Here is a 26455-nt window from a genome sequence, read left to right as displayed (position 1 = left end):
GCGAGTGGCTTTCGGGAATCCGGATATGATGAAAATGTTTTAGTCCAAACTTTTTTCAAGCGAACCAGCAGAATGTCGATGACATTAGAAGTAATATTTCAACTTTTCCCGCGCGAATAGCGCGATAAACGGAATCATTGGAAACGTTTTGATAACTTTGGAGATATTTGAATTTACAACTCGTGCGGAATTTTCCAGCGAGAAGGCATTTCACTGTGGAGGAGGGATGGGAGTGAGTCAAACTTGAGACAGGGAGTTGTCATGTTTGTAAGGTACTTATCAACAAACTTATTATACATGTTTACATAGTATGGCTTATGATTTATTCGATAAAAATAACCATATTTATACATTTAAACGACTTAGTTGAAGATTTCCTTTCCGTTTCTATAGTTTCTGTAAGGCAGTAAAGTGGGAAAATTCCACTTACTTCGAACGACATATTGTGGTTTGACGTCACTCATACTCTGGTCTCTATGAGAGAGAACCAGTAACTTGCTCATTTTCGTTTACTTGAGTAGTGGTTTGTTACTCAAGTCTACATTCAAATTCCCAGGGTTGAAGACTAAGGAGGAAAAGGAGGCTCATCTTTATCTGTCGCGTATCACTCCAAGAGGACTGTCTCATGTCCACTGAGACCGTCTTACCTCTGGAAGGGCCTGCTGGGCCAGGGAAGGACCTTCAACAGGAGACAAGTCCTCTTCTCCCAAACTCTCACGGTATGACATTATACTGCATATAAGGGCTGACAACATGACTGTTATGCAATTGTTGTTTATTTAGTTGGTGAAGGTGTTGTACTTGTGCTCTACATCTCTTCCACTTTCAATTAACACTTGTCAATGTACCATTGCTGGGATATTCCATTAATAATAACTTGGTCAAGATGGGAAATTAGTTATCATTGAAATCATGATCTTGTTTTCCTTGCATGTCAGAATCCATCAGTTCACTCAGAACAATAATAACAACCAACATGAACCCATTCCCTCCAAATTATATTCCTGTCGTTTTGCCAGACATCAGTAGCTATACACCAGCATTAGGCATGATAATGTTTTCATTATTTCACAATAAAGATTGAAGGAACGCCTTGGTGACTATTAGCAGGAACCACAGCCAATTATAGTTTTTAATTAACTTTCTAGTTGCCCGTAAGATTATCACATGTAAAATAAGCTTGGCCCTGTTTTTTTCCCCCCTTCTTCTTTCAAACAGCACTGAACCGTTACCCATCCTATTTATACCAAGCATCATTACAGCACTGTCAAAAATAGCAAAGTAGGACAGAGTAAGCAATCACAGGGACGGGTGGCAAATGGATTTTTGCTGGACCTTCAAAGCCTTTCTCAGTTAAGACTGGATTTCCCCTCTCTCAGGAGGCTGTAGATGTTCTGAGAATAGGCTAATTTATTTCTAACTGTAATCACTAAATACAGCGATGCATCACACACTGCTACTGTAAGTGTGCATCGATCTGAGAGGGAGGGAGTCACACCAAGACTAAAGACTTGCCATCTATCAGCCCCTGCCTCTGGCTAAGATTGGGCTGTATCTCTAGAGCCACTGTGGCTCATTTATCTATCTTCCATTGCTTACTAAACAGAGCGACAGCATTACAGGCCTGCAACAAATACATCATCCGGCTAAGGAAAATAACATTTACCATGTTGTGCTGAGCCATTCATCACCTTCATTTCCAGAACAAAACAACATGAAAAGGGCTATGGTTACAACCAAAACATAAAATGAAGAAGAAAAAACAAAACAGGGTCTCGTCTGAAGCAACCGGGAATTTGTTTTTTCAACTATGTCATAAAGATTCCCTGACGAAAGCCATACAGCCTAAACGCATGAGAAATGTAAAACCTTGTTTCCATTGAGTATGCCATACAAATAAAGACATTTTAATTAATTGTATGAAGAGTGCATTGGTTCTCCTTTCTTTTTGTATGTCATAAAGGCATTGTAGATGTTTTTTGTTATTGTAGCCTATTGGCTAAACACAGCAGGAATGGAGACAGCACTCTTGCAATGATCATTTAATGTACAGTATTTGATGAGGGAACACACAGTACTAATAACGTCACTCAGAGAGACGGGCTGACCTTTTGCATAGTTATTGGAGCAGGTTTTTACCTACATATGTTTTTCAATGTAGATGAATGCTGTTTTTATGGTTCTAACAACCTTGGCAGGTAGTGCACAGCCGGGAGTAGAGAAAATTAGATCCAGAAATCTGGCATTGGCTTTTACCTGAACCGCCTTGCTCCCGACTCTGTTGTGTAACCTTTCGACAAAGGAACGGAAAGGGACAATGTTTTCTCTGGCAAAAATAAGGCAGCCCTGGCTTGGCTTGTCCTTCTGTCTCTGGAATTAGTATTACGTCCACCGAAGTTGACCTTCTCCTCACCTTTTACATCTGTTTCTGAGTAGAAGTACATAATGCGTCTTTATTTTGACCAGTTGAGTTGTTCAACGGAGGGCATGCCAACAATCTGTTTGTCGTGCTCTCCCTCCCCCCTTCTTTTTAGGCTAAACAGTTGTTCAATTTCTTATGTTGTGTGCTTTGATCCTAGATGCTTGTGGCAGTAACGAATCATCTGAAACTACAAACCCATCCAGAACATCGTGTCCCAGAGGCACGTCCATTGAAGTACAAAGTCACGTGACGGGGGAAAACCCTACCTATTGTGACCCTGTTCGAAGTAAGTGTTACAATGAGGGGGCACCTCAGGAAATCCTGCTATTACGTGTTTGCCCAGATCCTCATCTGTTACTTTAATGGGATCCACACAAAACACAATACCTAACAATTGTACTGTACACATTGACAGAAACAATGACATAGTGACAGAAATACTCTAAACATGTATAGCCTTGTGCAGTAGCCAAGCCCAGCTATCTTACCTGAGTAATGTTTTTGTCGTGACCATGTTCTGTCAGAACCTTCGGACTTGTCATAAACTGGCATCATCAATCAACACTTGTCACTGCTAGGCCCTGTGGCAGTGACGTATACCTGTTGACAGATGGTCCCTCTGAAAAGTCACCCTCCCAGTTTCAGAGAGAAATGGCAAGATGGTATTGAAGTCGAATACAATGGCCTTGTGGGATTAAATAACAATAACATGGGATGAAGTAACATGCACGTTCTCTCATTCTGCCATAATGACATAATATAATGATAGTGTGTTTGCACTGTAGCCATATTTAGAGTGAAGCAGATAACATGCTTAGTTCTCCTTATTTGTGAAAAGAAATCTCCCTTACTAGCGCTGACTTTGCTGATAGCTACTTTGAGGAAGAAATATATACTATTGACTGATATGTGGTTGTTCCACCTAGCTATCTTAAGATGAGTGCACTAACTAAGTTGCTCTGGATAAGAGCATCTGCTAAATCAGGGTTTCCCAAACTCTCTGGTGGGGGCCCTGATTCAAATAATCCAAGCTTGATGATGAGTTGGTTATTTGAATCAACTGTGTAGTGCTAGGGAAAAACCTAAATGTGCACCCAGGGGGGCCCCCAGGACCGAGTTTAGGAAACCCTGTACTAAGTGACTAAAATGTAAATATGAAACCTGGTTGAAATATTCAGTTACTAATAAAAGGAGAGAAGGGGCCATAGCAACAGCAAAGCAATCTGTGGTTATTTTGCAGTTAAGGTGATACACACTTGGTTGTTTCTTAACCCTTTACACTCATACCAGTATATGGGTTGAAAATGTCACTAATAAGCATCTAAATTGGAACATAGTGCCTGTACAGTAACATGCTATACATGACGTCAGAGCTCTGGCTATGTTCTTCACAGCACTGTATGGATTTCGACTGGCAGGCATTCTGAACTTGAGCACCGTGCTCGACAAGAAGAGTTGAAGGCTGTTCTTTGAATCATTAGAAGTGCATTGAAATTGCTTAGGAATTGTGCACACTTTGGAGAGGTGTGTGTGGCCACTTGGGGTCACCAGTTAGTCCTCAACCAAACCCCTGTCATTTGTTTGTCTTATGATGCACCGACCCCACATTTTCCAGGAATAGTCTTATCATGTTACTGAATGTCTCCCGTGTATTTTCAGATTTCGTTATCAACAAATGCGGCAACATGTATAGAAAATCAAGTGTAATGGTTGGATTCAGTCTTGTCTGGTGAACCGTTGTATCCTCACCTTTAGTGTAATAGTTGTCCCATTATCGCCAAACTCTTCCCTTTCAACTGCTACAATGGTTATGCATTTCATATTTCTTCTGTAAAATATTTAAATTCCCACAAGTGTAAAGTGTTAAGCAATGTAAATGCTTCCTCATGCATCATTGTGCCCTTTTGTTCAGCAGAAATAATAGGGGAAACTAAAATAAATTGATTGGAAAGTTCTCACTTTTTTTTTTGAATGGAAAGTACATGTCACACCCTTATTTACAACTCTGAGTCCCACTGAGTTAGAACTGTGATAATAGAAACAACCTGTTCTGTTCTATCCAGAATGTTCTGCCAATTCGCTACCAACCAATCTCTTGTCTTCAAGTGTCACCATTAACCCACTCACAATGCCTCTTACTGCTTGTCATTTAACCTGCGAAGTTTGCCAAAGCAATATTTTACACTTAAATCACACTGCTTTAGCCTCTTGGCAAAAGTAAATCTCATTACCTCCAGATTTACCGTTTTGAAATAGACTTGATTATCCACGTTACAGGTCCGAATAGTACAGCAGTAGAATCAGAAAAAGCAGCAAATCCAACTCCTCTAAACCCCTCTTGTGTTTGCCACTCCATAAGGAGAGTGTGGTTTCCGGCAATGCTAATAGCAACAACAACCCGATTGCTTCCATCCATGTAGTTGTGGTTAGAGGATAGTTTACATTCTGACACAGTAGCTCTTTATTTCTAGATTGTTCAACTTTTCCTGGGCGCCTTTTCAGTCTTACGCTAATGACTTGCCATTGGTTTGTTTACCGGAGCAGCTTCGGAAAAGGATTTCAAAGCAAGAACTTGTCAAACCAAGGTAGCTACTGTAGCTAGCTGGTGTAGGTAGGGTTGTGATGGTCATGGAATTTTGGATGATGGTTGGCCACACTTTCCACCTGGCTACCCCAACCCTGGCTAGCAGCTCTGCCACCCCATGCAGCAACTGGCCCAAGCCCCCCCTGCTTCTCCTTCACCCAAATCCAGACAACTGACGTCCTGAAAGAGTTACAGAATCTGGATCCATACAAATCAGCTGGGCTAGACAATCTGGACCCTCTCTTCCTAAAATTATCCGCCGCCATTGTCGCAACCCCTATTACTAGTCTGTTCAACCTCTTTCGTATTGTCTGAGATTCCTAAAGATTGGATTGTGACCGTGGTTATCCCCCTCTTCAAAGGGGTAGACACTCTAAACCCAAACTGTTACAGACCTATATCCATCCTGCCCTGCCTTTCTAAAGTCTTTGAAAGCCAAGTTAACAAACAGATCACTGACCATTTCGAATCCCACCCTACCTTCTCCGCTGTGCAATCTGGTTTCCGAGCTGGTCACGGGTGCCCCTCAGCCACGCTCAAGGTACTAAACGTATCATAACCGCCATCGATAAAAGACAGTCCTGTGCAGCCGTCTTCATCGACCTGGCCAAGGCTTTCTACTCTTGTCAATCACCCTATTCTTATTGGCAGACTCAATAGCCTTGGTTTCTCAAATGACTGCCTTGCCTGGTTCACCAACTACTTTGCAGACAGAGTTCAGTGTGTCAAATCAGAGGGCCTGTTGTCCGGACCTCTGGCAGTTTCTATGGGGGTACCACAGGGTTCAATTCTCGGGCCAACTCTTTTCTCTGTATATATCAATGATGTCGCTCTTGCTGCGGGTGATTCCTTGATACACCTCTACGCAGACGACACTATTCTGTATACATCTGGCCCGCTAGCGTCCCACCTCGACAACGTCCGGTGAAATTGCAGAGCGCCAAATTTAAATTAACTATGAATATTGCTATAAATATTTAACTTTCATGAAATCACAAGTGCAATACATAAAATAAAGCTTAACTTGTTAATCCAGCCGCCGTGTCAGATTTGAAAAAGGCTTTACGGCGAAAGCAAACCATGCGATTATCTAAGGACAGCGCTCAGCACACAAAACATTACAAACAGTTAGCAGCCAAGTAGATTAGTCATGAAAGTCAGAAATATCAATAAAATTAACCACTTACATTTGATCTTCGTATGGTTGCACTCACAAGACTCCCAGTTAAACAATAAAGGTTTGTTTTGTTTGATAAAGTCCCTCTTTATATCCAAAAACCTCCATTTGTTTGGCGTATTTTGCTCAGTAATCCAATGGCTCAAATGCGGTCACGAGGCAGACATTCCAAATAGTATCCGTAAAGTTCGTAGAATCATGTCAAACGATGTTTATTTTTTACCTTTATTTTACTAGGCAAGTCAGTTAAGGACCAATTCTTATTTTCAATGACGGCCTAAGAACAGTGGGTTAACTGCCTGTTCAGGGACAGAACGACAGATTTGTACCTTGTCAGCTCGGGGATTCGAACTTGCAACCTTTCGGTTCCTAGTCCAACGCTCTCACCACTAGGCTACCCTGCCGCCACGATGTTTATAATCAATCCTCAGGTTGTTTTTAGCCTACATAATCGATAATATTTCAACCGGACAATAGCGTCGTCAATATTAAAGAAAAACTAGAAAGGCATGCTCTTGGGATTGCGCACCAAACAGGTTGGGGAAAGCCATGGGGAACGGAAACAGGGCCCTATCCCTTTAAATGGTGGATAGGCTTTCAATGGAAAAACACACATTTCAAAATAATAGCACTTCCTGGATGGATTTTCCACAGGTTTTAGCCTGCCATTTAAGTTCTGTTATACTCAGATATTATTTTAACAGTTTTGGAGACTTTAGAGTGTTGTGTTTTCTATTCCAATCTATCTATAATTTTATGCATATCCTAGCTTCTGGGCTGGAGGAGCAGGCAGTTTACTTTGGGCACTCTTTTCATCCAAAATTCTGAATGCTGCCCCCTATCCCAAAAACGTTAACAAACTTCCAAACAAACTTCAATGCCATACAGCACTCCTTCCGTGGCCTCCAACTGCTCTTAAATGCTAGTGAAATTAAATGCATGCTCTTCAACCGATTGCTGCCCGCATCCACCCGCCTGACTAGCATCACTATTCTGGATGGTTCTGACTTAGAATATGTGGACAACTACATATACCTAGGTGTCTGGCTAGACTGTAAACTCTCCTTCCAGATTCATATTAAGCATCTCCAATCCAAAATTAAATCTAGAATTGGCTTCCTATTTCGCAACAAAGCCTCCTTCACTCATGCTGCCAAACATACCCTCGTAAAACTGACCATCCTACCGATCCTCGACTTTATTTATGTAATTTACAAAATAGCCTACAACACTCTACTCAACAAATTGGATGCAGTCTATCACAGTGCCATCCGTTTTGTCACCAAAGCCCCATGTACCACCCACCACTGTGATCTGCATGCTCTCGTCGGCTGGCCCCTCTACATATTCGTCGTCAGACCCACCTGCTCCAGGTCATCTGTCTTTGCTAGGTAAAGCTCTGCCTTATCTCAGCTCGCTGGTCACCATAACAACCACCCGTAACACGCAATCCAGCAGGTATATCACACTGGTCATCCCCAAAGCCAACATCACCTTTGGGCGCCTTTCCTTCCAGTTCTCTGCTGCCAATGACTGGAACGATTTGCAAAAATCGCTGAAGTTAGAGACTTACATCTCCCTCACTAACTTTAAGCATCAGCTATCTGAGCAGCTTACCGATCGCTGCAGCTGTACATAGCCCATCTGTAAATAGCCCACCAAACTACCTACCTCATCCCCATGTTGTTTTTATTTACTTTTTTTGCTCTTTTGCACACCAGTATTTCTACTTGCACATCTATTACTCCAGTGTTCATTTGCTAAATTGTAATTACTTCGCTACTATGGCCTATTTATTGCCTTACCTCCTGAGTCCATTTGCACATACTATATAGATTTTTTGTGTTATTGACTACTTTTGTTTATCCTATGTGTAACTCTGTGTTGTTTTTTGTCGCACTGCTTTGCTTTATCTTGGCCAAGGCGCAGTTGTAAATGAGAACTTGTTCTCAACTGGCCTACCTGGTTAAATAAAGGTGAAAAAAAATGTAATGTATGTAATGCAAGTAAAATGCATCGCTTTCATCTAAAAATAACAGTTTTAATGTAGTAGTTGTAGTCACCCCCCACAGACTGAAAGTTTGGGGAATATGAACGTGAGGGAGACGACAAATCTCCTTTTGAGGGAAAGGTACAGGAACATGTTTTAGTCACTTCAAATAATGATGAATACCTAATCTGTGTATAGAGGTTCTGTTTAGCAAATTGAATGGAAATAAAAATCTTTTGAATATACAGTTAGCTTACAGAATGCAATGTTGGATATCCAGGGCGAGGAGCGGATGAACACTAAACTGGTCTGGTTGATTCTAATGAAGCCCTGACTTACTGAAACAGGAAATCATCTGACTGACCACACAGTGCCAATTTATTCATTTTTTTCTTTCATCCCTCTGTCTGATTTCCAACTTGTTGGGTGCCCTAGGCTGCATGTAATTTATCTTGGTCTGTTGTTTTTATTAGCCTGAATCAAACAGAAAAGCTGGCGCTTGTTACTTGAACATGTTGTCTTTGTCTTAAAGGGTAACTTTGACCCCAATTTCAACCTTTGCCCAAACCCTTCCCCCCAAAGAGAATGCATTCAGGTGAGAAGTTGTGGTTGGGGGGGGGGGGGTTGCTCCTAAATATTAATTTTGTGGGTGGGTAAACTTAGTTGTACCTGATCCCAACACTTTCTCACTAAAACATACTCACCAGAAGTCCACTGGCAAACTCTGATAATACAATTATGTGCATTGCAAGTATATTAGGCTCTAGACAGTTGGCTCACAGTGGTAAGGCGCTGAGTTCTTTATCTATTGCCACCTGCGGTGTAAGTTCAAATCCCCCATGGGGCACAAAAAAAAAACATGAAATGTGCACTCACATTTATTGCGTTCTTGCTTTGGGAAGAAAAAAATTCTCACCTTCAAAATGAAAATTAGGGTCTCAATTAAATTTGCAGTATTGAAGTAGCTCTTTTTCCAATGGTCAAATTAACTCGCAGATCGTTCTTGGGTACTGTATGAAAATCTACAACTACAATCAGGGCGACCCCTCACAGGTATGGTTTCACTTTTCAGAATTAAAAGTGTATGGGCACAGGAAAAAATATCTGCCCTATGTGGGATTAGAACTCACAACCAGTGAACTAACTATGAGCTGTTTAAGCAGACTGTGCCAGTTATAGAGATTGGGAAGCCTTGAGGTGGTACCACTCAGCACATCTAGAAGGGAGTGTATTTCACACTGAACCCGTCCATTGAGATGACATAGAGGAACCTTCTCAAGGTAGAGTTAATCCTCTAAGGGCAAAAAGAGCTAGATTTTCTACTAAAAGACCAAAATATCACTTTTGCAATAAACTGTTAAAATGAATACCGGAATTGACGAGTTTCACTACAACTTAGCCGAAAACATCTGGTTTTCGCTGAAAAAAAAGTTATTTAATTAGTTACTCTTTAACAGTTAAACTTTATTTAGCTCAAGTTATTTCTGACCTTTTTTAATATGCAAAGTGTAAAGGGCATGTATTTTCAGGTCACTGTTTCTTGTTAGAGCCCTTCAACTATAAGGCCCCAGTATGTGGCAGCTAGCAGGGTCTTGTGTGGCTCGGCCCCTATGGGAATACACTCAGCTGATATCTTCTCCAGGCGGCTTTGGCTCTGCAGGTCCGGGCCTTAAATAAATTGCCATGATCTAACGCCAGTTTTAGGTGTTTAATCGCCACATTATTCACTGTGATTGTCAAATAGTTGGAAGTGCTCTCTCCGTGGATAAAGAGACGTGAGGTCAAATGACATGGCTGTCGCCTTGAAAAGAAAGACATTAGTGTGGCCTTTGTGTGAATCCCTGATTGTGCTTTTACTCGGGAAGCTTCAAGGTTATTACCCGGGTGTAGAAATGACCTTTAGGAAGTTTAATATTTGACACTTCCAATGGTAGATGTATGTCGATGAATTATTGCTCCGCTGGTGGATGTTGCAGAAGAGCTTTCTTCTTGCTTATTGATGCCTCAATATAGCATCTATGAAATTAATGCAGATTTGTTTTGAATAGTGTTGTGTAAAGATCAGTTAGACCCAAATGAAAAATGTGACATCCTAGTTAGTATACAGGGTAAGGTCCTGTGAACTTCAGAAACTTTTATATATATATATATATATAACAAAATGTCAGTTTTTTTTGTGCTAGTATTTCTGCCAAAAAGAACAGCATTGTGGTTGTTGTTATCCAAGAGCTAAATCTTTATTGTAATCCAGTAGACCCCCGTCTATACTGAAAAAATGTCGAAAGCAAGAGCCCATTTAAAAACAGAGGTGTAATTTTCAAGTGATTACTTACCAGTGGGTCATGGAATCAAAAACAGTATAAATAGGGTGAAATGGTAGCACAGGGGTTGATTAAAATGGCCATTGTAATTCTACCTCTGTGGTAATTATTTCCTCATTGTCTTGCTGTAGATGGATTTCATCTGGGAAATTTCAAGCATTCCAATTAGCGTTTCCAGAAGTGTTGAAGCCTATTCATTGTGGATGTTTTAAACAAAAAAAATAGATTAGATACAGTGCCTTCGGAAAGTTTTCAGACCCCTTGACTTTTTCCACATTTTGTTAGGTTACAGCCGTATTCTAAAATGCGTACATTGTTTTTTCCCCTCATCAATCTACACACAATACCCCATAATGACAAAGCAAAAACAGGTTTGTAGAAATTTTTGCTAATAATAAAATGAAAAAAATATAGCACATTTACATAAGTATTCAGACCCTTTACTCAGTACTTTGTTGAAGCACCTTTGGCAGCGATTACAGCCTCGAGTCATCTTGGGTATGACGCTACAAGCTTGGCACACCTGTATTTGGGGAGTTTCTCCTGTTCTTCTCTGCAGATCCTCTCAAGCTATCAGGTTGGATGGGGAGCGTTGCTGAACAGCTATTTTCTGGTCTCTCCAGAGATGTTAGATCAGGTTCAAGTCCGGGCTCTGTCTGGGCCACTCAAGGACATTCAGAGACTTGTCCCGAAGCCACTTGCGTTGTCTTGGCTGTGTGCTAAGGGTCGTTTTCCTGTTGGAAGGTGAACATTTGTCCCAGTCTTGAGGTCCTGAGCGCTCTGGAGCAGGTTTTCATCAAGGATCTCTCTGTACTTTGGTCCGAAAGACATGCACTGTCAACTGTGGGACCTTTTTATATCGACAGGTGTGTGTTTGCCTTTCCAAATCTTGTCTGATCAATTGAATTTACCACAGGTGGACTCCCAAGTTGTAGACACATCTCAAGGATGATCAATGTAAACAGGATGCACCTGAGCTCAATTTCGAGTCTCATAGCACAGGGTCTGAATACTTATGTAAATAAGCTATTTCTGTTTTATTTGTAATAAATTATCAAAATATACTACCAACCTCTTCGCTCTGTCGTCATGGGGTATTGTGTGTAGATTGCTGAGGATTTTTATTTAATCCATTTTAGATTAAGGCTGTAATGTAACAAAGTGGAAAAAGTCAAGGGGTCTGAATACTTTCCGAAGGCAGTGTATGCACACCTCCATTTATGTACTGAAATCTCATACACAAGTATTTCTAATATGTGGATATCAGATATCACAGTCATAATTCAAACACACAAGGTTTTTGGCTATGGAGAACCAAAGATTGATTGTTTTGCACTGTTGGAGGGTGGATTTGAGGACTCAAACAAATTCAAATTATTGTCAGTTTTTCTAATAATAGTAAAACATACAGGCCTAGATCGCATTCCCTAGTTTACCTGTCTTCTTGGAGCAGTCAGAGCAGGTGTGCACAGAGCTCCATTGTATCAACTCTACTACAAAGGCTCTGCTGCATTCCCTGAACAGTAATGCCCTAGTGCAGCTCCACTCTGTTGGCTTCCAAACCAACCCCACAACACAGCACAGGGGTAGTGCCTTGGAGCAGAGAGAGGAAAAGCTATCTCGCTCTCACACACACACACACACACACACACATAGGGGCCCACTTCAAATGAGAGCGGTGCAGGGGGGATTACTTGGCCTCTAACAGGGTTTTGGCTCCGACATTAAGGTTAAAACCCTTTTCTATTACAGAGATCTCGAGTGATGTTGCCCCCACGGTGTTTGCAGGTTCACCACCTCTCTGGTAGGTCATTCTGTCAGGGCTCTGATCACTGGACTGTGACTGGGGACCTGGCTGGGCTGGCTCCATTCAGACACAGTGCAGACGGCGCTCTCCGTCTAGAGCTGAAATCAATACGCCCGTCTCCGTTAAAAACCCACTCAGAGGCAGACTAGCACCTCTGTCCCCTAGTCTGATCACACAGCTTAAGGCCCTGATTGGCACCTATGAAGACAAAGACCATTGACCCACAGCTGTCCCATTAGCTCTGGTTAATGCTCAGATTGATACTGAGCAAATAAAGGAACCATGTCTATAGATATTTTTTATAGACTGACTGCCCCATACAGACCCTATACCTGCTGGCTGTTTTGGACGGCTCAGTTTTGCCTAGTTTCTTTTGTTGTTTTTTGTTGTTGCTGTGTGTTAATTTGGAAATGATTTGTCCTCCTCAGGTGCTGTTAGTACAGTAATGTCCTCCCTCCAGATGCATTGTGCCCCGTTTTGAATTTCAAACAACTCCGTTTCCTGTGGAACTTGTGGCTAACTTCAGCAAAGAGATTTTGAAATTGGTGGAATCTGTGAGTCATCGATTTCAACTGAAATTGAAAATACTCCCCCTTCTCCTTACCCTCCCCCATCTCTTCACTCAACTTCTCTGTTGCTTAGTTTTGGTTTTGAGTCGTCAGAGAGGGTGGAGCATTCTGCGAGTATAGAGTCTGGTAGCTCCCCTAGGCCTGCTCTGAGTCACGTCATTGTTCTTTCTAGAAAATGTGGTTGCTGCCTGTGTAAACCTTAAATCTGTGCAAGATGTGCACTTTTTCAAACTTGTGAAGACGTTTTTACATTTGATTTTACTACATTCCTCTTTTGCTCTCAGATGGAAACAGATTGGGGGGAAAAAAATGGGGATTTGATAACGCTTAAGACAGAATCACAGCGCAGGTCTTTTTTTCTATCTTAGATGAAAAGGAGGGAGAAAAGTGTCATTCTGCTGCACTCAGGTTTTAAGGCTGTGGTGGATGCCCTTGATCTGTTCTGTTATGCTACATTAGCACCACTCAAATTAGCAGCGCACCAAATTCTACACAACACAAGAGGGGGAAAGAGAAGAACTTCAACGCTTTTGGCATTTGCACAATGTGAATGATTTTCCTCTGAATGTGATTAATTTAAGAGAAAAAGGCAGCTCATTGGGTGTTTTTAATGATTTAGATAGCAGCCAGACATTCATCTCACCAAATGTTCCGTTTTGAAATCGAAGGATAATTGATGATCGGCTCCACCTTCCCCAAGAGCGCCTGAAAGGTTCAGGTCGCCGAATCAAGCTCTTGTCTTTCAAGTTGCCTTCTCCACTGTAAAATGTAATTAAGCAGAACAAGGTCCGAAGGGGTTATTTTTTTACCCCTCAATCAGCGGCGAAATTACCAAATTTGAAATTAGTAAATCCCAGACGCCCTGCTTTCTTGTCATTGTTATCAAGAGTGTGAGAGCGAGGCAGTCTAAAATGAGGAAGGAAAGAGACTGGAAACAAGGGAAAGAGGATGGCTCAGAATATTAAAACACCCAAGTGTCAGATCACGACAGCAGGTTACATTTGAAGACCTAAATTTGAATGATAATTTGTCACAGAGAATTAAGTGCGCCACGGTGAAAAAGAGCTGAGTAATAGTGACTTATTCCTCATTCAAAACGGCAGGAAAATAAGACATGAGTGTAGATATGGGTGTTTCTCCAGGAATTAGATTCTATATTATACAATACCATCAGAATAGAGGATAGGGGGGCTAATAGAGTTAATACTTCTGTCACATCACATGTCACATCCTGCTGATAGAGTATCCTATCAGAGAAGCTAATTTAGTTCACTCAACATGCACAGATGGCCCATCGCCACTAGGCTAAGATGAATAGAGCTGTGATCAGTTGGAAGGTTACTTTTTTTTTTGTATAGGAGTGATCTGACATTACCACGACAACCACCACAGAGTCATCCTGAGATTGTCACATGTTTTATTCTGTTGAAGCAAGATACATTTCCCCCTAATTACTTCTTAGTTAAAAAGTATTGTCATTGTTTCTCATTTAGTTTTTTTGTTTTATAAATATTATATTGTAATCAACCAATGAAGTCCCTGATACAAATACACTCAAAAAGACACATCCAGTCTACAAGCTTTGTGCTGTGACGACTACGGATGCGTTTACACAAGCCGATCACAGCCTGAATGTCTTCCTGCTATACTACATTTTTTTGGTGAATGCTCGTCAGTCTCCATTAATTACAGTTTGACTAGGCTAGTTGGACTAGCTTATCCAGGCTATTCTAAGCTACAGCACCCTAACACGGCCAACATTTTCACGCTAGATTTTGTTTTATTTCATCAATTTGAATGCAATTAAAATGCTTTTTATTTTACGCCAGATACTCGCAAGTACATTGATCACAGCCTGGGTTGTGTTGAGTTGGGATAGTCGAAAGGGCAATTCATGATGATTCTGCCATTGCTTGTCCCTTCCAGCAACCTGTCCTTCGACACAATAAAGGAAGTCCTTGTCACAGAGTTGGAAGGTCAAACTGTAAATGAGCTTTGATATGCCGAAGGAAAATTTAAAGCGGAGCCTTTGTAATAACGTTCATGGTGCTGGCCCCCCCTTCTCTACATATAATTCCCCTGGTTTTGCGTCTATAAATATGGGAATGGGAGATATATAATTTCAAATGAGAAAATATATCCCTTTGGATTGAGCAGCCCAGCTAGCCAGACATTACAGGGGTGTTTGTTAGGAGGGGAAACGCCACCCCAGGCTGTTTAGGGGATGATGGGACCGCTGCTAGGTCATTGGCACATTCACAAATTAGCATTTCGATCAACCAGGTATAAGGCCAGAACATGTACAGGAGACATGTTTATAATATGTACATATGTAAAGAGTACAAAGATAACCAAACACGTTACTGAAAGAATTACCATTTTAAATGTCTTTCGTGTTTTTGAATTGGATTAGTTTACATCTCGTTTCTCATATTTGTATTATTTTTCCTGTGAGTATTCCACTTTCCACAGTGCATTTTGACTCACTAACCACAAGCATGGTGTAGCTAGCTAGCTATTAGGAGATGGGGCTGGATGGATCTGTTTAGCCTGCTGACATGTGACATTTGAATAACTAACTGTATGTTACTTATGATAGGCATCCTAATAGGTCTCTGCAAACAGAACTTGCTCTCTCTCCCCCCATTAATATTAAAAAGGATTGAGCCATAGAAACACCGCTCTAGTTTTTGCACTCCTATCCAGCTCCTGCCTTACCTATGACTTCCAGTGTAGTGATGTGCAAATTAGAATTTCCAAGCTGCCCTGTTTTGACCTCTTAGTTATATTTCCGGTACCTGAACTATTTTAGAATTCTTGTTTATGCAGCACATTTGAGTTGATGTTCATACATATTCCTCTGTCTTCCTGTTGGGTCCGTGTGATATGCTCCTTGTGTCTTCTGGGTGCAATTTTGAATTCTTCCTATAGGATCTCTTTTTTTGCCACATAAAAAAAAGTAGGTGTTTATACACAGTTTTACATACAGAGTGATCCCGCACACAGACCGTAGCTCTCTCTAGGCGCAATGGCGCTGCGGTCCCCATGGCGTCGCGTACTACTCACTGAAGACTTGGTGACAAATGGCAATTATATTTGTGTGTTCTTCATGAATCCATCAAACACTGGCCTTTTTAAAAATGCTCCCGAGATATTTGAGCCTGTCAGATACAAGGGACCAAATTGGGATGCTGCTTAGACAGTCAAGAACCACTCACCCCCAGTTCCATCTGATATGTTTGACAGCCTGTGTAGAGGACTACTCCATGTATTATTCAACTACAGATGTACACTCTCAACAGTTGTTGATGTGTTAGAAATAGGGTGGTTAGAAGTCCAATTGGAAGTGTTCCCCCCCCCCCCTCCTTTCCTAAACATGGTGTTTTAATGCGATCTGTCAGGTTGTGTATGTCCACCAGCTCCGAACAAGTTTTTGTGGTAAACCACACAACTGTTCAATTTTAATCGCTTATGATTATTTCAACTAGCGGGAGTTGTTCCTTTTTTTTATTGGGGATATGTTTCCTTGTCCGGATGGGAACACTGACTTTGCAGTGCATTTATATTACATAGGCATTCATATTGTATACCCAGTCTATAGAGTATACAGTTCTTATCCAAGTTGATGTTTAACTGTTATTATCTATTGCTGCTAGTTCTATTTCTCTATTATTACCAGAAGTAGTTCTACAGTATATTCTACTAGCTGGCTTGGTTCAGTGTGGTTACATGGTTCATCATGCCATCATCTTTGGGAGGATCATCATTACCGTGATCAATGATTATGAATATTACCCTGCTCCTGTCCATTCATCTTTGTCTCCCATTGCTTTCACTGGATAAAAATAAAACTTGGTCTCCACGAGAGACTGGGAACCTGTCCTTGGAAATGTGTCTTCGTAGGCTCGCACTTGAACCACTTTCTAGGCTTTCTAGTGTGTCGGAAACCCGAACCGCTGCTTTTTTATGCGGTGGTTTCCTAATAACTATTTATACTTTGTAAATTGAAAGCTTGACTTTCTTCAAAGGGAAAGGTAATTATGCTGGCTGAGGCAGAGAATAGACAGACTGTGGGTTGGTCGTTTGTGGATGCCTCCATGACCTCTGTATGAGAAAAGAGACTGCTTTATTACACAAGCTGCTATGGGTAATTTATTTCATAGGCAAGTGTCGTCTTTTAGACCAGAGTGTTGCGTCACATAGTCCTGCCTACATACTGTGTTTGTACCTACCCAGTAGGCTACATCAGTAAAGGGTATTGAGCTTAAGAGAAATTATTATATATTTTTTAATGATAAAAAAATATATATATTTACCCTCCAATTTTGTGGTATCCAATTGTTAGTTAGTCTTGTCCCTTTGCTGCCACTCCCCTACGGACTTGGGAGATGCGAAGGTCGAGAGCCATGAGTCCTCCGAAACATGACCCTGCCAAGCCCCACTGCTTCTTGACACACTGCTCGCTTAACCCGGAAGCCAGCCGCACCAATGTGTCGGAGGAAACACCGTCCACCTGACGACCGAGGTCAGCTTACAGGCCCCCGGCCCGCCACAAGGAGTTGCTAGAGCACAATAAGCTTAAGATAACTTTTGTACTAGTTATAGTATGGTTTGTTCGTTGCTGATTCTGAATTCCACTGTTAAAATGTGTCTTATTACAGAATAGACTGTTGATGTTCACTATATAAGAACAAAGTTGATATCTCACAAGTTACATGTGGATATTTGCAAAAGAAAACAAGCAATTGTTGAATCTTCTTGTTAGCCATCCATAGTTTACTAACAATGTCACGTAAAAAGCTGTCAAATCCATCAACCTGGGTTTAAATCGGAGCATAATGAATTCTCCTTTGTGCCAACCAGTTGTCTAATTCAAATTGCATAGAAATCTGATCCCAAAAGTCTATATTTGTTTATAGAGGCGGCGTGCGGACCGCTGTACGAGGAGACAAAGCAGTGTCTGTTTTTAATTGCGTTGTTTTACATCTACATTCTCGTCAGAGAGGTCTCCCTGGGTGCTGAGTGTGTTGTAAAAAAGAGGTGGGCTAGAACTCGATTTTCCTTTCTCTTGTTAACAATAATTGCACTAGTTGGTGAGCAGACAGGAAAGAAAGAACGAAAGAACAGGCGTATGCAGATCGCTGTTTGGCGCATCCACTTTGACTTGGAGAAGTTCAGGTACAGTAGTAGCACTCTACAAATCAACACTACATCGTGTGGCTGTCACCAACAAAGTTCCCCTGTGAGTGTCGTATTGCCGTACGGGCCGCCGCTTGTGCAGCACTCGCACCCTAAAATGCAGAGTTAGTGAAAAATAAAAAAAAGAGATGAATAATTCAACAGAGATCAATAAGTCACCGTGCTGCTACTTCTCTCTCCTTTCTGATGCAGATGGAAGGTAATGCAGGAGTTATCTCCCTGTAGAGCTGGATGTGCAGGAGTCTCTCTTCTCCTTCTTCCCCTGGAAATGTCACCGCTCCCTTTATTTTATCAGATGGCCCGACATTCATTCGTTCGGTGGTTGACTCTTCATGGCTGGCTGCTGCCTGTCACACGTGGAGCGACTGTAAGAATGTAAAGAGCCAGAGCTTTGAGAATGGGGAAGGGAAATCACTACTCTACTGTAGCAGGGGCAGGAATGCAGGATCAGTCTTTCTCTTAACTCACCTGGGTGCTTCTCCAAGAAAATGCTTGTTCACTCACTGTTCACCTACAGGGATACTGTACTGTGTGATCATTTGGGTGTGTGAGGGTTATAAATCCTCTTCTTCAGTTCTCCTTTATTTGTTAAGGTTCCATGATGGCAGTACAAAAAAAGGACAGTTGTTGAAGGTTTACCCTTGGGATTCCGGTATCCGTTCTGATGTTATCAAAACAAGAAATCTTGAGGGTTACAAAAAAATGGTTCTTAAGTGACTTATTTGATACTTGTCATGAGCACCCAACATAACAAAGACATACTCAGAATCTAGCTGTAAAACCTTAGTAGAGAATAAATGGCATGTTCTCAGTCAAACATGCTGAAAGCACAATAAGTGCTCTCTAACTGAAAAGAGATGAGTGTGACATTTTAAATAACTTTCCCCATTCAGCTCAACCTCAGCCGCTGCCCCAGCCAACCGCCTCTGCGCAGGGAGAGCCCGACGAGGGAGAAGATGCTGCTTCTGACAGAAGCCAAAATGGCCACCAATCCTCCACCGGCCTGACTAACGGCAATGGAATCCGCCGGCAATGTTCCTGTGGGGCGGAGCAGCACAGGAAGCAGCACCCATCGCCCGGCGTCTCCCAGAAGATGCAGAGCCAGCTTCGTTCCAGCCTGTCGGTCAACAGCGACAGCAGCAGACGGAGTAAGGGAAGCTCCACCGGATCTCACAAGCCTGGGACGTTACCAGAGGGTGAGTTATAAGTGCTGGGCGCCGACTGTACACACACACACACTCTGTCTTATATAGAACACACTCTCTCACTAGGAGGTAAGTACTGTGCTCCAACTTAAGGTCATTAGAGTCACTCACAGACTAATAATCACACAATGAACACACATCCCTCATCTGCTTGGCTTGACTTTCCGCTAGCACTTCATCAACACCTTTAGTGCAGGTCTTCCACCATTAACATTCCATTTGTCGAGAGGACAGAAAAGGTCAAAAATGGACAGATTCTCTCGGTTCTCTTATTTTAATGATGAAAGTGTACTTTCATTTGGTCAAGACCTGCTTCGTATGTCTTTATTTTCCTCAACAACAACCGAAAGGATGTATTTTAGAATTCAGGGGGAGCCATCATTTTCTCAGGTGTTGTGCAGAGGTGAGTGCAGTAATGAATTGGTGTTCTGAATGACTAATGGTCAGTAAGGTGTGACCTTCTAATGAGGATGAGCCGCCCAGGGTGCCTGCTAAGTGTCATCCCTCCTTCCATACCTCCCTCCCTCCCTCTGCATGGGCCTATGTCTGTCCTCCAGTCTCCAGCCTTACTGTGGCTCCTCATTAACATTGGCTCTGTCTGTCTGGGAGTCACACACGCATCCTCTTTTTTACCTTGTAACAGCTGTCTGCTATCTGTTATCTGCTATCCATTATCTAACCTGCCTGCTGCTCCCCTGCTTATCATCGCCTCGTCTCTGACTCCTCTCACTGTGTCTTTTACTTTGTCTTATAGAGGGAGGGAGAAAAAATAATAGATGATAAGTGTGAAATATGTGATACAGTGTGCTCTAAAAGTATTGGGACAGTGACACATTTTTTATTATGTTGGCTCTGTACTCCAGCACTTTGGATTTCAAATGATATAATGACTGGGGTTAACTTCTTGACGCTACCCAGCCCTTTCACAGGATCATTTTCGTCAGCAACCGTTGAATAGCATAGCGCAACAGTCAAATAATATTACTAAAAAGTATTCATATTCATGAAATCACAAGTGCAATATTGCAAAACACAGCTTAGCCTTTTGTTAATCCACCAGTCGTCTCAGATTTTGAAATTATGCTTTACAGCGAAAGCAATCCAAGCGTTTGTGTATTTATCGATAGCCTAGCATAATGTACACTTGGCATCAGGACGCTTGGTCACGAAAATAAGAAAAGCAATCAAATTAACCGTTTACCTTTGATCTTCGGATGTTTTCACTCACGAGACTCCCAGTAACACAACAAATGTTCCTTTTGTTCCATAAAGATAATTTTTATACCCAAAATACCTACGTTTGTTTGTCGCGTTATGTTCAGAAATCCACAGGAAAGAGCAGTCACGACAAAGCAGACGGAAATTCCAAATAGTCTTCATAATGGCCACAGAAACATGTCAGATGTTTTTTATAATCATTCCTCAGGTAGTTTTTAAAATATATATTCGATAATATATCAACCGAGTGTTTTAGGTTTTTCAATAACAGCGGGAGGAACAATGGCGGCTTTACTCTGTAGTGCAAAAACTCGCTCTGAGAGCCCCCACCTATCCACTTACGCAATGTGATCTTTCACGCTCATTTTTCAAAATAAAAGCCTGAAACTATGTCTAAAGACTGACACCTTAGGGAAGCCAGAGGAAAAGGAATCTGGTTGATATCCCTTTAAATGGAGGATAGGCATGCATAAGAACAGAATGGTTTCAAAATAAGAGGCACTTCCTGATTGGATTTTCCGCAGGGTTTCGCCTGCAATATCAGTTCTGTTATACTCTCAGACAATATTTTGACAACTGGAAACTTTGGAAACTTTAGAGTGTTTTCTATCCTAATATGTCAATTATATGCATATTCTAGCATCTGGTCCTGAGAAATAGGCCGTTTACTTTGGGAACGTTATTTTTCCAAACATAAAAATAGTGCCCCCTAGCTTCAAGAGGTTAAAATGCAGACTGCCAACTTTAATTTGAGGGTAATTTCGTCCATATTGGGTGAACCGTTTAGAAATTACAGCACTTTTGTACAGGGGGCCAAAAGTATTGGGACAAAATTCAGCTATGTGTATTAAAGTAGTCAAAAGTTTATTTGGTCCCATATTCATAGCATGCAATGATTACATCAAGCTTGTGACTCCTACAGACTTGCTGGATGCATTTGCTGTTTGTTTTTGGTTGTGTATCAGATTGTTTTGTGCCCAATGAAATGAATGGTAAATAATGGATTTTGTCATTTTGGAGTCACTTTTATTGTAAATAAGACTATGATGTTTCTAAACACGTCTTCATTAGTGTGGAGGCTACCATGATTATAGATAGTCCAGAATGATACCCTCAAATGAAAGTTGACAGTCTGCACTTTAACCTCGTAGTCATTGTATAATATCAAATCCAAAGTGCTGGCGTACAGAGCCAAAACAACACAATACTTTTGGAGCTCACTGTAAAGTCTGTTTTAAATGAATTTGGGAATTTGAGATTGTTTGTCTTAGCTAAGGTTAAGCTATTTGAAATATGCAGCAGATTGACGGTAGAGCTAAGGCTAACAAGTTATAGAGTTCCCTATAAATAAAAGGTATGATACAAGTTAAATATTCACCAATGATGTATTCCACAGGCGTCATGTTTTTCTTCCATGTCTTAATTGGCAAAGAAACATAGCAGCAACAGTTCAATAAGTCTCATTACAGCTTTTGTGTTGGTTATTCTTCGACTTGTGTTTTCTAAATCAATATGTTCACACTCAAGTATTTATTTCCCGGCGTATAACAGCAAGCTGTTGTGTTTTAATGTTTACATGGATTACCATAATCTGTTTGCCTGTGAAATTAGCTACTAAACAGCCCCTATGAACACTAGAAGAATAAAGCTCCACTGGAAGAGAACCTAGCTCAGGGGATTCTAGAGCAGAGCATTCTTGGCACATGTTCTCTGGCACTGAAATGAAGCTGTGATAACAGTTCTGTGTACGCTACTGACTGAAGAGTTGTTTACCGCTAGTCTTTTAGTCAGCCGGGGTTTGGTTGGGGCCTTTTGTGTTTTTTATTTGTTGTGTAATCAATTATGATTTGAACTCCTTTTTAAGTCACATTCAATACTTTTGAAGGCCTTTGTGGTGACTAATTTGGAATGCTTTCTTCGCACCAACTTCACATCTTGGTTTGTCTGTATATTTCCCGTAGCCACATGTTTGACCCTCATTCATGCATTATGGACTGGCACTCTAAAGACTACTGCATGGGGTGGGCTTCTCCTCTCAATCACTATCTCTCACCCTCCCTCTCTCCCTGTGCCTGGCAGGCAGCTAGGCAGTATACTGGCCCTCCACCCAACAGTCTCTCTTCATTTGAATGTTTTCGCTTGGCTCGATGGTGTGCACCCATTCCAGCTTGTTTTATGTCATGCTGCTCCCTTTGGAGTTTTTTCCAGATGTCTCAAACTATTTCCTCTGAGGCGCTCGCCGCTGTTTTTGGCCCTCCAGAATCTGGGCTTCTTCGCCGCGGCCTGACATTAAACATGAACGCTCTCTCACTGAGGCGGTGTCAATTTGTGTCGTATTTTTCTTTGTGGTAGGAGAGATGTCTGGCGTTCTTGTGTACATGACCCAGCCCCCCTCGCCCCCTTCTGTAAGGTTTTCACTAATCGCTGCTGTTGAATTATACATCCAAGTGAATTGCTAACTAAGATGCCCCAACTGCTTGATGCTATGGACATTATTTAGATCATTTTGTATCAGAACCTAGTGTACTGTGCTGGTGCTAGCTTAATTATCGTAAAGCGTCTTTCAAGGTTTTGGATGCTTTGAGGTTTCATCATTTGACATTGGCAAAGTTCTACTTTTCGCTTTCTCTAGTAGTACAGAGTTTTAAGTTCTAGAATACGGTGCACAATAATTATGAATGTTTTTTTCAATAACAATCATTTCAAATGCGGAAATATGATACATTTGTTCTAAAGTGTCTCTGTTGTAGTTGCCTATGATAATCAGCGTTCAAACATCTTGGTGAACCCGTTTGTATCGTTTCATGTTGGCATTCTCTGATTTGTGTCCAGTACAGCGCTACTGGTCAAGCTTTGCCGCATCAAAAAGGAGCCCTGTCTTTCTGACAGGCTGAGAACGTCTGAAAGTTATGCAAAGACACTGACTGTACTGGCATTTTTCTATCCATATCAATGTCTTGCATCTCCAAAGCTCTGCTGGGCCTTGACTACAGTGTGGGTAGAGGTGCATGCTCTGGCCGATTTTATTTAGGGACGATTTTTCAAATGTTCATAGCAATTGATTATCAGCATTTTTGGATGCAGAGTATGGCAATATTTAGACTTAGGGTTGCCACCCGTTCAATAAAATACGTAACGGTTCTGTACTTCACTGAAAGAATAAACGTTTTGTTTTTTGAAATGATAATTTCCAGATTTGACCATATTAATGCCTTAAAGCTCGTATTTCTGTGTGTTTATTATAATTAAGTCTATGATTTTTTATTTGATAGAGCAGTCTGACTGAGCGGTGGTAGGCAGCAGCAGGCTCAAGCATTCATTCAAACCGCACTGTCCTCTGTTTTCCAGCAGCTTTTCACGATGCTTGAAGCACAGCACTGTTTATGTCATCAAGCCTATCAACGCCCGAGATTAGGTCGGCAATACTATAGTGCCTATAAGAACATCCAATAGTCAAAGGTATTTGAAATACAAATGGTATAGAGCGAGAGAGTCCAATAATAACTACAACCTAAAACTTCTTAACTGGGAATATTGAAGACTCACGTTAAAAGGAACCACCAGCTTTCATATGTTCTGAGCACAGAACTTAATGTTTAGCTTTTTTACATGGCACACATGGTACATATTGCACTTCTCCAACACTGTTTTTGCATTATTTAAACCAAATTGAACGTGTTTCATTATTTATTTGAGACTAAATGGATTTTATTTATGTATTATATTAAGTTAAAATAAGTGTTCATTGTTCATACAGTATTACAAATATATATGTAGAAATCGTCAGATTAATCGGTATCGGCTTTTTTGGTCCTCCAATAATCTGCGTTGAAAAGTCATAATCGGTCCACCTCTAGTGTGAACCTTCATGGCTCCTTGCATGGTACAGAAAACAGCATGTCAGAGTAGATCTGTGATTTAGTACCCATGACTTATTACAAAGATATCTATCCATTCACTTCAACTAACATTGTTTAAAATGCTTGCATGTGCTTTGATTATTTTAATTCTACCTGTTCTTTACTTATTGTTTTGCCTAAATCTGTCCGTCCATCCATCCGTCATTTTTTTTCTTATTTTTTTAAACTGTGTACCATCTGACTTTCATGTAACGGATGTTAGTGCATGACATCACTTACATTCTGTAAAATGTTTTAACACCACTGAACAAAAATACTTTATAATAAATTCCACAAAATAAAACAGCTGTTTTTATTGGTGAAATAGAGAAGAGGGTTTTCCATCCGTTCATTGGAAAACAACAGTGATTTGGCGTCATGCTCACCAGACACGTAAAAAGGTCTACAGAGGTTAAATGTTAATCAGTGATGAGAGAAACGGCAGCATTAGCACAACAATTTGCCAGGGAGAAGAATTCGGACTTTGCTAATCAGCTTTACGTAATCAAGTCTGTGCATTTGCATGATAATGCCCCAATTATTTAGAAAGCTGCTAATCAAAACCCAAAAGTGGAATTCAGTCCCTTTGGAATTTTCCCTGATTCCATTTGGCTCTCCTTCCTCCTCCCTGCTTAGTCAGCAACTTCTACTCAGCTTGCACTCTCTCTTATGCACCTGAATACACACACACACACACACACACACACACACACACACACACAGACACACAGACACACAGACACACACAGTTCTATCCATAGAGATACAATATTATACTATTGAATATACTACTGTTGTTCCAGTTCATTCTGTGGTTTCATCTGTTTTGTCAGTCAATAGTGATAGTCTTATCTTCACTTATTTACTGTAAGGACGTTAATCATACTGTACGTGTCAAAGTAATTGGCCAGTCTGATTTGTGACTGTATAACTGCCTGAGCCCTGCTCAAGGCTTCTGATTACAAAAGACCAGGGATTAACTCGCTCTGTTCCGGGCAGGGGTTTTAATCAGATTTTTCCCCCCCCACTGGCTTTTAAGACTTTTGTTCTTGTTTTCTGTTTGTTGTCTTTGTATTTGATCATGCTTTGTGTGGTTTTCTGTGTTTTTCATCCATACTTCATCCTTTTTCATAATCCTCCACCCGTCTCTATGGACATGGTGTGTGTTGGACCCAGACTGCTGTGTCCACTGCATCCTGGCCTGTCTGTTCTGTGAGTTCCTGACCCTGTGCAACATGGTGGTGGCCCAGGCTAGCTGTGGCACCTGCACCTCGGAGGCCTGCTGCTGCTGCTGCTGCGCTGAGGACATGGGAGATGACTGCAACTGCCCCTGCGACGACATGGACTGTGGCATCATGGACGCCTGCTGCGAGTCCTCCGACTGCCTGGAGATCTGCATGGAGTGCTGCGGCATCTGCTTCCCCACATAGGAAGGACCATGATGGCGATGGGATTGGGAATGTTGGCCGTAGTGCAACTGCTACCTGTACTTTACGCTCCAGCAGGGAGGGAGGGAGGGAAGGAGGGGAAAAGTGTGTGTGTGTGGGCTAATTAGGTGTGTGTGTTTAGCATATGTGTGTGTGTACAAGTGTGTGCCTTCGATTTAAGCCCACACAGAGAGATCTATTAATCTACACTGGGCCTCTCTGCCAACATGGCCAAGCAGGGGCCAAAAATAGTTTTATAAATGCTTTTTGTTACGTACCACAAGTATAAACATGCTATATGAACATTTTTTTTATTTACCAAAGTGTGTGTTTAATTTTGACCAATATGTTAATCAGCTCTTTAAAAAGTATTACCTTAGATGCCTTATTGGATAGGAAGATCATCTCTATCATTTCAGGAATACTGTCCGACTGACATCTTTGCCTTGAAAGTTTTCTTCTTTTTTCACTACCAAAATGTAAATTCCTGACACTAAACCAAAGGAATACATGTTCTACCTTGATATTTAGCAGCCTTTTAGTGTGTTTAGTCAGTACTGTATGACACTGTAATAACTTTGATGTTTTTTGGGATGTGTTTTTCCTACTCATATTAATACACCTTCAATTAGAGGTA

General features: G+C 41.3%; 1 protein-coding gene across 1 annotated transcript; it reads left to right on the top strand.

The window, feature by feature from the left end:
* Nucleotides 1-25909, top strand: LOC135516010 (myoD family inhibitor domain-containing protein-like). Its single transcript, XM_064939959.1, has 5 exons — nucleotides 1-272; nucleotides 557-719; nucleotides 2580-2708; nucleotides 18963-19265; nucleotides 25568-25909. Exons 2-5 carry the CDS (start codon nucleotides 626-628, stop codon nucleotides 25819-25821), a joined length of 780 nt encoding a protein of 259 aa, XP_064796031.1. The 5' UTR covers nucleotides 1-272; nucleotides 557-625; the 3' UTR covers nucleotides 25822-25909.
* The last annotated feature ends 546 nt before the right edge of the window (nucleotides 25910-26455 follow it).

The sequence above is a fragment of the Oncorhynchus masou genome, chromosome 27 (genome assembly GCF_036934945.1).
Source record: "Oncorhynchus masou masou isolate Uvic2021 chromosome 27, UVic_Omas_1.1, whole genome shotgun sequence".
Classification (NCBI taxonomy): Eukaryota; Metazoa; Chordata; class Actinopteri; order Salmoniformes; family Salmonidae; genus Oncorhynchus; species Oncorhynchus masou.
This window is presented reverse-complemented; position numbering and strand designations above follow the sequence as displayed.

Coding starts and splice junctions, on each gene's coding strand:
- LOC135516010 (XM_064939959.1), top strand. CDS start 626: ATGTCCACTGAGACCGTCTTACCTCTGGAAGGGCCTGCTGGGCCAGGG. Junction 720..2,579: donor TCTTCTCCCAAACTCTCACG/GTATGACATTAT, acceptor CTTTGATCCTAG/ATGCTTGTGGCAGTAACGAA. Junction 19,266..25,567: donor GCCTGGGACGTTACCAGAGG/GTGAGTTATAAG, acceptor TGTTGGACCCAG/ACTGCTGTGTCCACTGCATC.